Genomic DNA, 15,556 nt, shown 5'->3' with positions numbered 1-15,556 from the left:
GTCCCCATCAGTTCTTATAGTTAATTTATAGTTCCTCCCATCCCAGATGCAATTTACCAATTGGGTCATTTTTACCATAAACAATGTTACCTAGCAACATAGTTGACATACTATCTTTATCAGGTTTCCAGGGGAACAGAACTGGAAAGTTAATGGGAGGTTCAAACAGCTCATGCAGGAGGGGAAAGGGTTGGGTTAACCCTATAGAGCTCTGGCCTGTTAGAGTGCCTGCAGGCTGATGCCGCCTGTGCAACTGCCTCCCCTGCTTGGCGCACTGCCTTCTAAGGGACCGGAGCGTGGTCTCCTTGATATTATGTGATGGATGCAGTATCCAGGCCTCAAAGGGCTCTTGGGCCTAGGGGAAGGGGCACAGGCTTTGGGACATCAGACCTGGTCACTTCTTGATAATACAACTCATTAAATGTGTAGTCTCAGTCTGGTGATTTCACCTCTCTGAGCCTCAACTCTGCATCTGTAAAATGGGAATAACAACCCACCTTGAGGGTCAATGTGAGAATTCAGGGACCTTGGATGTCTTAAATATCTGTTCATGTCTGTCTCCCCAGAGATTTGCGTAGTGCCTGGCAGACAGCAGATGCTCAGAATTTGCTGAAGTAGTAAATTGCATGTAAAGCACCTGGTGTAACACCAGGGAATGAATAGGGTTTTCTATCGCTGTTAGCCCCCTGCCTCATAGGTAGTGTTTTCTAGACCATCCCAGAAATTTGCTGGGATGCCCATGGATAACAGAGGGAGGCAGGGTTGGCCCCCTGGCCTGGTCTCCACTAACCACTTTCCCCCTGACCTCCCAGCAATGGAGCAGAGATGTGGAGGCAGCTGATACTGAGCAAGCCCAGCTGTGATGTCCGAGACCTCCTGGACCTGCTCCTGAACAGCCTGAAGGAGAAGCCAGTCACCAAGAAGGGCAGGGCCTCCATTGTGCCCCTAGCGGTGAGCCCCTTTTCCCTCCCCCCTCCCACTGGGCCCAGCGCCCAGCGTCTGGTGCGCTGCTCTGCTAGCAGGTAGTTGTGTGGCTTGGGTTCGTCTCCTTCTGTTGGCTCCTCACTGTGATCCGTGGTGCAACAGGACTGCTCCTCACACTTCCCTCAGCAGCCTGGAATAGTAAACGGCTAACATTTACTTGGCTTATGGTAGATATTAAAAAATTTTGAACTAACATATTCGACAATTATTTATTGAGCATCTACTCTGTGCCAATCATACTCGTAAGTTCTGGGGACCCTGAAGGAGGGAAGCAAATAATCAGAGATGTGGGGACGGGAGGAGCAGGCAGTATTATCCTCTACAGAGAAAGATGCTCTCTCTCAGCGACAGTCCCCATCTCGCCTAAGGGCACTCAGCCAGTGAGCAGCAGTGTCGGGACCCAACCCAGATCTTCAGCCTCCAAACCCCGTGCTTTGCCATCAGGCCTCTCTGTCTCTCTCCCTCGGCACCAAGTTCTGAGAGTGAGGTGCCAGCCCCCACGCCCTCCCCAAGGTGGGCATCTGTTGACTCCTCCAGTGTGTTCTCCAGTCACCCTTCCGTGCTTCTTGTTCACCAAGCCTAGTTCATGCATAGATACAGCCGGGACTCATTTTTAGCAAATGGTATCAATAAACTGTTTGAGCAAGATTAAGCCAAGAGCAGAGCCTTAGGGTGCATCACCAGAGACTTTTCTCTCCACCCCAGACTGTTTTCTTTGAATACAGTCTTTAGTTTTGGGCTGCTGAAAAGCGTAAAGACTTTGAGTCCAGGAGACTTGTCGTAGCTCTGCCACTGCCTCCCTGTCTGACCTTGCTCAGCCACTTCCGCCGCTTTAGCCTTCTACTTAGGTCTGTCCGATCAGTAGCAGCAACCCCTGCCTGTCTGGCCTACCTGCGGAGAAGAGCGAGGTAGGGCTCGGGAAAGCGTTTCCTACGCTGTGCATTTACTGTGCTCACCCAGCCCCCAGTATGTCACCCATTTCCTCGGGAACAAGCCACTTGCTCTTTCGCTTCACAATTAAACGGGCCAGCTGTGTGGTGGCACAGATTTCAACCATTTCTTTAGAAGCCTTCTCCCTTCTCCTTCATTCAACTGTGCCCACACCTGTGCGGCCAGCTGGATGAGGAGCAGTAACCTCACTTTACAGAGGGTGACTCTGAGGTTCTAAGAGGGGCAGGAGTGGTGGAGCCAGAATGAACCATCAGGTCTTGTGACCCCTCCCCGCCCCCACATGGTCCTACCAGTGGAGAGGACTTGGTGGGCCCAGGCCAGGGCTAGAGAGAGTGGAATGCAGGTGGAGAAGGTTCAGTGACAGGGAGGTGAGTGCAAACTGGTCCTTGGGAACCTGGTCGGACAAATGCCAGCGAAGCCAAATTCACGGGACTTGGGAGGGCCAGTGTTAGGGGAAGGTGGGTGAGGCAGGTGGACGTGGAGTCCAGGGCAAGTCCTCCCTGGCTCCTGCTCAAGCCTGGGGTTTGTTTCTTTTGGCTGCTGGCCCACAGGCAGGCATCAAGGACAACCTAGCTTCATGGCCCAAAGTAGAGAGGCATCTGGTGCCCCCTGCAGTCTGTGAGCCTGTGGTGCAAAAGAGGAAGAGGCAGGGCTCCCTACTGCCATCTCTGAAACCCTAGGTTCCAAACCCAGCTCTGCACTCCAGGGGCCAGGTGGCCTTGGGCAAGTCCCGTCACCCCTCTGAGCTTGTCTCCTCACTGGCACAGTTGGATCAAGACAAACACCATGATGTGACCTTCCAGGGGGTGTGTCAACGTCAGAGAGGCAGGCTTTCGTAACTGCTCTGGTGCAGGGCTCACCCACAGAGCCAGGAGCCAGGGCAAGGGGTGGGAGTGGAGGGGGACCTGGGCTTTGAGTAGAGCAAAGATCCAGGTCTGACCTCCTAGAGAAGCAGACCCTCCCCTCCTGGGGATGCTGTGAGAGCTGGTCTGGACTTACCACAAGCCTCCCCTCTGCCCCCAGGCAGCCAGCGGCCTGTGCGAGCTCCTGTCCGTCAACAGCTGCCTGGGCCGAGTGAGGCGCATCTACCCGCAGCTGCTCCTGGCCCTGCTCATTCAGGTCCATTACCACATCGGCCTCAACCTGTCTGGCCATGTGGGTTCCTACAAGGACACCAAGAAGGACGCACGGCCCTTTGCCTTCGTACCTGTGCGGTATGCTCCTGCCGTCCCTGGCTCAGGGAGGGACAGCCTGCAAGGGCCTTTTGGAAAGTCTTTAGGGCCATCGATCAATGGAAAGTAGCTGGGAGACTGGAAGAGAAAACAGAAGCACACTTTCATGAGAGCAAGTCACTTGTTTGGCCACTGTTGGTGAGCCTTGCTGTGTGTCGCACTCTGCTTAGGCGAGTCTCCGGGGCTGCAGGAGAGAATCAGCCCTCCCCACGGGGGTTTACCTAAGGCCCAACCATCCGACTTTAAATTATTAATTAGAGTAGGTAATATACGCACATGGTAAAAATCTCAGAAGACCTTAAGTGACTTTTCTTTCCTCCTCTTATCCCAGTTACCCTCCCCAGAAGGACATGTCCTTCTGCCCCCTCCTGGAGCCGGTGCACGCAGAGATAAGCACTCAGGCTCATTTCTGTTTTCATACCAAAGGGACTGTGAACTTTACGCAGTTCCACATTTTTGTCTTTAGCACATACTGTATCTTGGAGACCATTAGACATAGAGCTGGTCATTATTTTTAACAGCCGCATAATATTTCCATGCAAAAACTATCAATGCATCATAATTTATTTCAGCAGGGCCCTCTTAATCTAGGTACTCTGCAGCCCTTCGCAATGACTCACGCTGCTGCCATGGTTTGCTTGTTGGCACGACCTTCTGTGCATCCCCGCGGTTGTATCCGTAGGAGGAATTCCTGGCTGTCGAATGACTGCGTGAAGGGTTTCCATGCCAAACAGTAAGGTGGGACAGGAACGTATGGTGGAAAAGTGTTCTTCACCAGGGAAGTGGTGAAAGTGGAATTGAAATGCATCCTAAAGCCACAAAGTTGCCAAATTGCCCCCCACAAGGGCACTGCCACCAGTAGAGTGTGAGCGTCCACCTCCTCACGTTGACCAGCACAATGTGGTGTAGAACATTTACACCTTTGCCGATCTGAAAACTGAAAAAAAAAGGTATTTCGCTGTAATTTGAGTTTGCATTGTTCTTATCATGAGTGAAGCTGAAGTTGAGATGCTGTTTGTGTTTTTTGTGAGCCACCCGTTCTCACCCTTTGCCCAATTTTATACAAAATTGTTGGGAACGTTTCTTAATTATTCATACAAGCTCTTTATATATTAAGGACATTACTCTTTGTCATTAGTATTCTAATTTGTTACTTGACCTGCAACTATTTTATTGTTTTGTTTTTGTCATTCAGAAATTTTAAATTTATGTAGTCCAGTTTGTTAGCTTTCTCCTTTTTGGCTCCTATTGTGTGTTATGTCCACAAAGGCGCACTTTGAGGGGCATAGGGCGAGCAACTGTGTAGCTGGGCTTGGATCTGAGTCACGGTTCCATCGCTTGGTGGTTTGTACCTCAGGTAAACCGATTTAACCTCTTGGTGGCTTGGCTCCCTTGCCCGTAAAACGGGGTCAGTGACCCCTACCGCCAGGTGTGCTGTGAGGCCTGAACAGGGTGGCAGGACACTGGGGCTCATTCCCCTGGCGCTCGCAGGTGCCACCGTGGGGGTGTCACCCTTCACTCAGAAAGCTGTGCCCCCCACTCAGAAAGCCGGTGGGCTTGAGGGAAGACAAAACCCAAGGGAGGTGGAGGGGGCACTGGAGGAGGAAGAAGAGGAGCACGTCTCGGAGAAGTTCTTGGCTGTTGAGTGAAAACCCCTGACATGGAGGGCTTTGCTCAGTTGATGCCTGCACCACGGAGCTGGGAGGGAGCATCTCCCCTCGCTGCTGCCACCTCACAGGGTTCAGTTTCTGAGACAGAAAACCCAGAGGTGGGCGAGTGCCACACGGAAGGGGACCAGAAAAGCCACAAGGCGCTACCTGGGTGGAGTGGGCTGAATGGTGGCTCCCAAAAGATATGTCCACCTGGGACCTCTGACTGTGACCTTGTTCGACAAAAGAGTCTTTGAAGATATTGTTGAGGATCTTGAGATGAAGTCGTCCTGGACTAACCAGGTGGGTCCTAAATCCAATGACGAGTGTCCTCATAAGAAGGGGAAAAGACACACACAGAGGGGAAGGCCATGTGAAGGGAGGCAGAGATCGGAGTGCTGCGGCCACATGCCAAGGACACCTCGAGTCCCCGGGAGCAGGGAGAGGCAAGATGGACTCTCTCCCATACCTTCAGAGGGAGCTTGGCCCTGCTGACACCCGGAGTTTGGACTTCCGGTGTCCAGAACAGAGAGAGAAACAACATTTCTGTTGTTTCAAGCCACAGAGTATGTGGTGATGTGTTTGGGTAGCCGCAGGAAGCTAAGACACGGGGGCGTGGAAGCCAAGTGGGTCCCTGGTGCTCTGGCCTCGGGCAATGTGACGGGAAAGCTCCACTGAGAGCGCCAAGAGCACAGAGGCTGTTGCACTGCCGGTGAGGAGAGGTGGGCGGGGGCGGTGCGTGTGGACACCAGCCCTGGCAAACAGACTTGGGTTTGAGGGGGGAGGGAGTGTCCTGCTGGACTGGACACCACAGATACAGCTTGACAGTGCATCCTGTGAAGTCCAGCTCCCGTGCCCTGCAGCAGCCTCGGGCTTTGTAGCAGCTCAGGGTTGGACCCTTGCTCCCCACCCCGGCACCCTCCCATGCCCCACCCCATCCCAGTGCGGGAACAGGGCAACCGCTGCTCCACCTGCTGGGGAAGCCAAGCCCTTCCCAGGAAGGTGAAGCTTGCAGAGAGGGTGTTGGGAGAGCCGAAGGAAATGCACCCTCCACCCCGCAGCGTGCTCCCAATGGTGCACCTCTGCCTTTTTACAAAGCAGCACAGGCCGACCTTCTCCAGGCATTTACAGGTGTGTCTTTGGGAGTGAGGTGGGGAGGAAGGGAGACAAGGAAGATCATTTTTGTTAGACTTTGGAGTCTTATCAAGACAGTGGTGAGGTGGGAGAAGACAAACTACAAATGACGCAACTCTGTGTTTGGAACTTTTGGCCTAAACCTGCATTCCTCGTTGGCTGCACGGATAACTGTCTGAAACCTCTGAGTCACATTGTTTCCTGTGGAGCTTCTGAGCCCTAAGGTCAACACTGTCCCCAACGCAATGAGTGAGAAGGTGACTAAGTACCAGTGGAGACAGAGACACGTAACAGAGAGTACATGCGGGTGGTTCGTTCTGTTTTAGTTGAAGGTCACGGCCGAGGGAGGACGGTGGATGGGTGAGTCAGGGAGGCTGAGCCCTAGGCTGTGATGGTGAGCAGCACCTGAAGCCCGCCCCCCTCCACCCCCCACCCCGTGTGTGTGTGTGTGTGTGTGTGTGTGTGCGCGCGCGTGCACGTAACTCCAAAGGCATTGCTGCTGAGGGACTGTTTCAAAGAATCAGCACAGAGTTTGCATGGTTCCAGTTGCCCTGGGGTCAGGAGAAGCTTGAATTGTCACACTGGACTCATTTTCATTACAAAGCCAAAAATACGAAAATTAAGAGCAAACTCCTGAATGTTACCTGAATTCCAAGATGCCTTGATGCCTTGTCTGGGATCAGGAGAGCCACCGGCTCTCAGCACCATCTGAACTGTGTCCACAAAACTGCATTGTAAACTCTTAGAGCAAGGGTTTGACTTTCTGGAAAACTGTTTAAATGTAAACTTTATTACACACATTGTCCATTTTTACACACACATGCTTACACAAAGGCTTATACACACATGCACACCTATAAATGTGAGTATATATCCATACATACACATGTAGAATATGTACCCGTGAACAGCCGGTCTGGGCCAGGCACGCAGGAGGGTGACGGTCCTTGGCAGTGCCCTCCTCCTGCTCGCTCATGGCAGGGCTTCCCCAGCTCCCCCAGGACTCCAAAGCACAGACCAGCGGCCCAGCCTGATCAGTCTCCAGCCTGCACAAGCTCCCTGGGGACTTCTGTTGTGCATCTAGATCTGGGACTCATGACTTAAGAGTCCTGAGTGAATGAAGGACTCAGGGTTGGGCAGGAGACTGTCCAGATGAGCAGAAAGGACTGTCCCACAGAGCACCGCCCAACAACCATGGGATTCCTGGGGGCAGAGGACAAGCCCGAGGCAGGACCTGGGAGGCCGGCCCAGCTTCGACCTCTCCGTTCAGTAAGAAGCTCAGGGGGAAAGCAGCAGCTCCAGAGGGAGGGAAATTTTGCTTCTGTTTACTCTCTTGTTCTCAAAGCTAATATTTGTTTGTAAAAAAGCCACTCTTCGTGGGCACACTGAACACCACTAGCTAACAAATAACATGGCAGAGAGGAGTTTGTCTGGCCGGATGGGAGCTGATGGTAGGAGAGACCTGGGTGGAGGGAGGTCTGGCCTGCCGGGGGCGGGGTGACGTGAGGTCTCAGCCCCCTTGTCTTGGCAGCTGGGTGGTCAAAGTGGTGAAAACCTTGCTGTTGAAGATGGGCTGCTCATACGAAGCCACCTTTCTGGATGACCAGGGCGGCTGGGAGCTCATGGAGCAGGCGGAGAGCCACCACCGAGGAGTGTCCCTGCTGGCCAGGTGAGGCCAGGGACCCCCGAGGCAGGGGTCAGAGGGAGGGGAGAGACCTCAGCATCTTCAGACAGACTGGGGTTTGCATGTCTCTGGGCAAAACCCTTCCCTCAGTCCATCACCTCTTCTCTAAAACCAGCAGAGGTTCGTCCACCCTGGTGGGTAGACGATACAGATGTGAGAGACGGCGCACACTCTGAGGCGGCAAACTGGGGTTATCCCAGTGCCTGGCGATTGCAGACACTTAGATTACTTGTAAAGCACTGTTCCTCACTGCGTTATGAATTTAATACCCACCATAATGCAGAAATGATGGGGTGGCTGAGAAGTTCAGGGTGTGGCCTTGGAGTTGGGCTGCCTGAGTCTGAGCCCCAGCTTGCCATTTCCCATCTGCGTGGCCCAGGGCAAGTTCCTCCCTGGTCTGTGTCTCAGCTTTCCCTTCAGCAGTTAGGAAATAATAATAGGACCCACATCCAAGATTTGGGGTGAAGATTAGATAAAGTGCTTGGAACAGCCCCTGGCATACGGTCAGAGCTCACCCAGGTTAGCATTCATTGTCGCTATGCTGCCTGCTGGGGCAGGAATTACTGATGCAGAGGAGGATGCCAGAGAGGGACAGTTATGTACCAAAGGTCACACAGCTGGGAAGCAGCAAAGCTGGGGAATGACCAGCTGACCCAGACCAGGGCTCTTCCCTGTAATCGCCACCACACAGCCTCCCAAGGGATCAGGAGATTTCAATGATGTGACTCCTGAAATAAGCCTGCCTCTTAGTCCTGCACCAAGTGCCCAGGGTGGGGTCTCCCTGGAGTCTCAGGATACAACCACACTTACTGAGCACCTACTATGCTTGAGGCACCATGCAAAGAGTTGTGTGTATGTGGATTATTCCATTTAATTCTCTCCATGCCTGATGAAATAGCACTCCTGTTATCCCAGTGTTACCAATGAGGAAACCAAGGCACAGAGAAGTCAAGTGACTCGCCGAAGTCACGCAGCTAGTGGCAGGGCCAGGATTTGAACCCAGGCTGCCTTACTCCAGTCTTTGTGCACAGCTGCCACACTTCCTGGGCTCACTGATAATGGAGCATAAGGCAGTGGTCCCCAGACTTGAGCAAGAGGGCTTGTTTAAACACTGATTGCTGGGCCCCACTCCCAGAATTTGTTTCAGTTGGTCTGGGATGGGGGCCCGAGAATGTGCATTTCTGACAAGTTTCCAGGGATGCTGATACTGCTGATCCAGGGGCCACATTTTGAGAACCACTGACTTGGTACAACAGACAAGGCAGCTGGAGTGGGGGCACCTGGGTTGGGGCTCCAGCCCTGCTGCTTTTCCAGCTCTGTGATCCAGGGCAGGTTACACTCAGAGCCTCTGTCTCCTTATCTGTGAAAATGGGGATGATAACCGCACCAAATGCCATGACAATAGGAAAGCCCCTCGCTGCTGCCTGGTGCCTAGTGAGAGGGTCCTCACATGGCCTCCTGTCTCTTCCTCCTGCAGTGGTCCTGTGCAGTGGGGGGTCTTACTCGTGTCTGTCTTAGTGATTTGCCCTGTGCTGTCGGGCAAGTCACTTTCCCACTCTAAGCCTCAGTTTCCCATCTGTAAAATAAAGTAGTTAAACCGATGGCCTCTGAGGTCCTGTCCAGGAGGGAGATCTTGGGAATGCAGGAACCCAGGTGACCGTGTCTTGTCCATAGTTTTGAGTGCCACGGCCAGACTCCCACCCAGCCTGAGGATTTGCTCACCCTTCCCCACCCGCAGGGCCATGGTGTACTACTCCTGCCAGGAGCTGTGCCGCATTCTCTACCTGCTCATCCCGCTCCTGGAGCGAGGCGACGAGAAGCACAAGATCACTGCCACCGCCTTCTTCGTGGAGGTACCAACGGGCATCGGGTGCAGGGTGGGGGCTGCTCCTGGCCTTCCCCTGGGCACAGGCTTCAGTTCACACTAGTGCTCTTTTCTCCTGTGCAAATAGTACTTAACAACGTACAGTCTTTCGTGAACATGATTTCTCTTGAATGTGAAGAGCTCCCTCTCCTTTCCCTTCTTTCCTCCTCTCTCCACTCCTTCAGCTCATTCTACTCTTCTCAGACCCCCTTAGCTCCCCAGGCAACTGCCATCCTTTTCTGGGCACTTCTGTGTGCCAGGCACCAGACTGGGGATATGAGTACAAAGTTGACTCTGTCCTGCCCTCAATGAATTCTTGGTGCAGCAGAGGAGACAGAGGACATCCCCATTGTAGCATGGGGTGCCACAGAGCAATGCACGCTATGACGGAGGCAGTCCAGGCTGTGGTGGGAGAACAGGAGATTTGAGGTGAAGAGCATCAGGGAGGGCTTCCTGAAGTAAGTGCCCTCTAAGCTGAGTGAGTGTGCATGTGGGTACTGGGAGGGAGTACTGGGGCAAGGTGTGTCAGGAGAAGATTGATAGGGTCAGACCTGGCAGGGGAGACTCACTTATAATTAACAGAACATTTCCTGAGTACTTACTATCTTCCAGGCAAATTCTAAGAGCTTTACACACAGTGATTCATGTGATCCTCACACAGTCCTATGCTGGGGATACTATTCCACCCCCCATTTCAGAGGAGGAAACAGGTACAGATTTAAGAAACTTTCCTAAGGCCTTGTAGCTTGTAAGTGGCAGATCCAGGATTCAAATCCAGACATCTGGGCTCTTAAATCACTCTGTGTGTATGTATAGTAAAATACATAGAGTGGGGGGTGGGGCGGTAAGTAGGCTGACTTTGCCCACCACGTATAGCACAAAAGTCACCACTTAACCATTGTAACTGTGCAGTGCAGGGCTGTTGAGAGCATCCGTGTTGTTGTACGACCGTCACCATGGTCCCTTTCCACAGCTTTTCCATCTTCTTTCCCAAACTGAAACCTCCCATCCCCCCTCTTTTGGCCCCTGGCAGCCACTGTTCTACTTTCTGTCTGTGAACTGCCTTTTCAAGGTTTTATATAAGCAAAATCATACACTGTTTGGCTTATTTCATTCAACATAATGTTTTTAAGCCTCATCCATGTTGTAGCATGGGCCAGAATTCATGCCTTTTTAAGGCTAAATCACATCCTGTAGTTTGTGTATACCACATTTTATTTATCCATTCATCTGTTGATGGACACTTGCAAAACCCACTCTCTTAACTTACCCCTGCATGCCTCTTGACCACACGGGTCAGGACCATCACCAGGATCTGTACAGTGGGGCTCAGAGGCAGAAGGCTCAGTTAAGGAAGGCTTCCTGGAGGAGGTGCCATTTGAGATGGGCCTTGGCAGGTGAGCAGTCTGCCAGAGTGACAGGAGGCAGCATGGTGTTCCAGGCATTCCTTGCATCTTCACTGCCTTCCAGAAGTCCTGTTCTGGACCATGAGTTTGTAGAGCAGGGGCCATTGATGTTGGTGTTATGTCCCCAGCCCCAGCCCTGAGAGGGCTCCAAGATGTGGACATTAAACAGACAAGCGAGGGTCTGAATGGACACTTTGCCTGGTCTGCAGGCACCAGCAGAACATGTCACCTCCAGGAGGATAAGCATGGTCTTACTGCTAATCTCCCACATGGCCCTGGTGAGGAAAGGGCAGGTACCATTTCTTGAGGGCCTACTATGTGCCAAACACTGTGCTGACCTCTTTCATATGTTAGTTACCCGCTAATCTGCACGGCAGTGCTGCAAAGGAGGACTTGTGATGCTCAAGCTTAGGTGATGTTTCTCAGGGTCACACAGCCCATGGCAGCCAGAGAGATTCAGACTGGGTCTTCCTGACTGGCTCTTCCATTGCAGTCGGTCAGCCTTAGTCTTCAGTGGCTGCCACACAGGCTCTTTGGGAAGGGGGTGGGAAGCTGGACCTCGCCAGATCTCAGGGGATACTCTCATGTTCACCGCAAGGTCAAGGACCCTAGACTTAACGTTTCCCAGCATTCCCCTGGAACCCTGAGCAGTGGCACTCCCTCCTGGAGCAAGGGTCCTCCCCCAGGTTCTCCTACTCCCCAGAAGAGGTGGCCTGCTCCTGGCCACAGCCAGGCCTGCTGCGTGCACTGTGGAGCATCAATGTAGCTCAGATGTTCCTCCCTGGCTCCCCAGGCCTCTATGCTGTGATTGCCTTGCATGTACTTGCTTCTCCCAGTGGCTGGGGAACTCCTCAAGGGAACTGTGTGACCTTGGGCAAGTCACTGAACCTGCCTGTGCCTCAGTTTCCTCACCTGTAATATGAGGATAATGGACTGCCCATCTCAGGGTTCTAATGAGGAATCAGTGAGTTTTGCACAAAGCACTCAGAACAGTGCCGGACCCAGGAAGTGCTGTCTGTGAGTCAGCTCCGTTGCTGTTATAATTATTATCACTACTCTTTTCTGTATCTCTGATGCCCAGCACAGAACCTGGTACAGAGCAGGCCTGAGGATCCCGTGTGGATGGGTGGGAGCCTCTCTCCCCAGCTCTCTGTCCTCATTATATGGACACGTGGTCTGGTCTCAATAGTCTCAATAGATACAGGGCAAGGGAGTAGGTACGAGGAGTGTTTATGGGGACCGCCAGGCAGAAATTGAAGACTGTGGTCGTGGTGGGTGGGAAGGGTAGGGAGGGGGAGGAAGGAGAGGAGAGTGATGCCTGGTTTGGGGCTGGGACAAGGGTTGGGGGGGCGGTGCTACCCCTGCAATGGGGACACAGGAGAAAGGGCAATTCTAGTGAGGAAAGGATCCAAATGTCAAGTGTCCCCTAGGCATATATTCTTAGGTGACAGGGACCCGAAGGAGAAGCACTCATTTGTGTCCTCCAGGAAACCCGCAATGGGAGAGGGGAGACAGATGCATTAGCAGATGGGAGCCCTGATGTCTCCACGTTTGGGGCTCCAGGGGGCCCTGAGAAAGGAGCCAGCAGCCTAGGTGAGGCCTGGGGCCCTGTCAGACATGGCTTCTCAGGGCCCAAGTTCTGGATGGAGTCATGCAAAATAAGCAGGGGCTGGAGTGGAGGTGGGTGCTGTGGCAGAAGGGCATCCTGCCCACCCCAAAGGGACAACACAGCCTGGGTCATTCCATGAACAGTGCACAGCTGGGTGAGAAGCTGGTCGATGGTTAGAGTGTGGCTAGAGGGCAGGCAGGCGTGGATGAGGCCCCAGAGCAATTAGGGTTGGCGGTGAAAGGCAATGGGGAGGAATGGGGGCTCTGGGCTGGGTAGTGACACGTTCAGCTCTAACACGAAGTGCTGGACATTGGGGAGAAGTGTGTGGTGAACTATTAGTTTTCCAAATTGGAAGCTCCGGATAGAGGCTGAGCTGGACGTGCAGACTTAGGTGTTATTCACCTAGGGACAGCAGTAAAGATCCTGAGAATGGGGCGGGGGGTGGGGGGCTCACTGAGAAGAGTGGGCAGGAAGGTAAAAAAAGAGAGAGAGAAAAGAAAAAAAGGAGAGAATATTATGCTAAGTGAAATATGCCAGTCAGTAAAAGACAAATACAGTATGATCTCACTTAAGAGAAGAAACTGAGGAACAAAACAAATGAATGAGGGGAGGGAAAAAAAAAGAGTGGGCAGAACGGACAGGTCCCGGGGCTGTCACCACTGGGTGCTGGGTGGTGACAGAGGAGCCAGCAGCTTCACCAACCAAACCCGGGCTGTCCCACATGATTGCCAGCAGCCACATGGCACCCAGTTGACCCTTGGAATGCAGCTGTCTGAACTGAACTGTGTTCTAAGTGTAAAATTCATCCCAGGTTTCAGTGTGAAATACGTCAGTAATTTTTACATTGATTACATGTTGAAATGATAATATTTTGGATATGTTGGGTTAAATAAGATGTATTACTAAAGTTAATGTTTCCCACTTCTTTTCACGTTTTTAATGTGGCTATTAGAAAATTCAGGCTTCCACATGTGGCTTGTATCGGACAGCTCTGGCTGGGCAGTGACCGTTTGTGCCCCACACTCAGCCCCTGCTCATCTGGCGTGTGCTACCTGGGGCCCCAGAGTGCTGCCTGTCCCCTCGGCCCAGGCAGTAATCACCCTTACTCCCTTAGCTCCTCCAGATGGATCAGGTGCGGCGGATCCCTGAGGAATACTCTTTGGGGAGAATGGTGGAAGGCCTGAACCACCACGACCCCGTCATGAAGGTTCTATCTATCCGAGGCCTGGTCATCCTGGCTCGCAAGACCGAGAAGGTGAGCCAAGGGCAGAGGAAAGCCCCGCCCAGTTGGACCCTGGGCTGGAGGAAGGATGGAGCTGGCCGTCAAGCCTTGCAGATGCTGTTGCCTGGAATCAGAATGAGAGCTTTTTCTGTCCCTGCCTCAGCTGCCCCCTCTGCAAAGGGACAGTCCTTAATAACTCCCTGGATACTTTCTTCTTTTTGAAATAGTTTGTAAAAAAAAAAAAAAAAGAAAGAAAGAAATAGTTTAGGGTCACAATGACCCTAAAGGCAGTGTGTCTTAAGAGGGGTTGGGGGTGGCGGCAGTTATTCCTGTTTTACAGACTAGGAAGCCAAGGCTGGGATTGTTGGGGCATCATTAGCATTTTTTAAAGTGCTTTGTTTTGTTCTACCAGGCACTATTAGAGCTCATTATGCATGTGTGTGTGTGTGTGTGTGTGTGTGTGTAAATATATAAATAATGAAGTAACAAGATATAGACTCCAAAGCTGACTAATAATGATACAAGGAAGGGAGTAGACAGCAAAGGGCTTCAGGTGCCCGGGCCAGGAAAGAGTTGGCAAGGCCAAACAAGGCTTTGGGGACTGCGGGAGCTTGAGTGAGGGCATTCCGGGCGGGTGGGGTGGAAGAAGCAAAGGCCTGGGAGTGGGACCTGTTTCACTACGTTGTTCTCAGTGAAGCAGAGGCTGGGTCTCCCACCTGTTAGCCCGAGTAGGAGCCCCCATCCCAAATGCTCCTGCCCCACAGGCCGCCAAGGTGCAGGCTCTCCTGCCCTTCATGGTGAAGGGCCTGAAGTGTGTGGATGGGCTGCTGGTGATGGAGGCGGGCCGCAACCTCAAGACCATCTTCAAGGGGCTGGACCGGAAGAAACTGAATGACAACTTGGTCTGTGTGGAGATGCTGCAGGTCTTGCTGCCACACTTCAGTGACGTAAGGGACCCCTTGATGTGGGTGGTGGTAGGTGGGAGGGGTGGGGGATGACGCATGGAGGGTGGTTCTTTACTACCCTGAAGGCTGCCATACATCCATGGCCCGCCGACAGCTGGGCAGGGCCCAGTCAGCCAAGGGAAGGGGACCTCATTCCTCATTCAACTGGTCCCCATCTTTTTATAATAGGTTTGCATAGAGAAAAGTCCTCTTCTAATTGGCTTGCACGGAGGGAGTGCTTCTTTTATAATCAAGTCTCCTCAGAGACTTGCTTCATTGCTATTGGTCTACCTACAGGGGGTGCATTTTTTATTGGTCCTGGCAGAGGGGGGCATTTTCCAACACCTGGAACTAAGGTACCTTCTGAGTGACCTGGAGGCCTCGCTGGGAAGAGTGGGAGGAGCTCCAGAACTAGGATCCGGTGAGGGGACACCAGCCCCAGATAAGCCCCACTAGGCAGCCTCTTCTGTTCTCTGTCTCTGTGCACCCCCAAACCCCACCCTGTGCCTGGAGGGCCACACAGAATGAGTGGAAGGAAGGTCGTGGTGCCTCCATGTGAGGTACAGAGGCCCAGGTCGCCTTCTGGAGGAGGGAGCATGCCTGAGCCTCTGCATCTGTTCCAGCCACGGGAAGACGTGCGCTCCTCCTGCATCAACCTGTACGGCAAGGTGGTCCAGAAGCTGCGGTCGTCGACCTGCACCCCTGCCGTGGAGGAACAGCTGATCAGCACCTTGGTTCCCTTGCTGCTGACCATGCAAGAGGGCAACACTAAGGTGGGCCAGGTGAGTGTGTGCAGGCACCCGGCCGTGCGGGCGCCTCTCCCTTTGTGGAAACTGATCCAGACTCACTAACAACTATGGTGAAAAGTCTATTTTCC

General features: G+C 52.8%; 1 protein-coding gene across 1 annotated transcript in view; it reads left to right on the top strand.

Moving 5' to 3' along the window:
* Positions 1-15,556, top strand: part of MROH7 (maestro heat like repeat family member 7) — a 40,836-nt gene that overhangs the window by 18,538 nt on the left and 6,742 nt on the right. Inside the window, exons 13-19 of the mRNA XM_045857565.1 lie at positions 813-951; positions 2,959-3,149; positions 7,482-7,619; positions 9,373-9,487; positions 13,628-13,768; positions 14,500-14,682; positions 15,303-15,461. Coding sequence (XP_045713521.1) covers positions 813-951; positions 2,959-3,149; positions 7,482-7,619; positions 9,373-9,487; positions 13,628-13,768; positions 14,500-14,682; positions 15,303-15,461 — 1,066 coding nt within the window. The remainder of the gene's footprint in view (positions 1-812; positions 952-2,958; positions 3,150-7,481; positions 7,620-9,372; positions 9,488-13,627; positions 13,769-14,499; positions 14,683-15,302; positions 15,462-15,556) is intronic.

This window comes from Phyllostomus hastatus, unplaced genomic scaffold (genome assembly GCF_019186645.2).
Source record: "Phyllostomus hastatus isolate PE091 unplaced genomic scaffold, TTU_PhHast_1.1 phas_contig_147, whole genome shotgun sequence".
Classification (NCBI taxonomy): Eukaryota; Metazoa; Chordata; class Mammalia; order Chiroptera; family Phyllostomidae; genus Phyllostomus; species Phyllostomus hastatus.
This window is presented reverse-complemented; position numbering and strand designations above follow the sequence as displayed.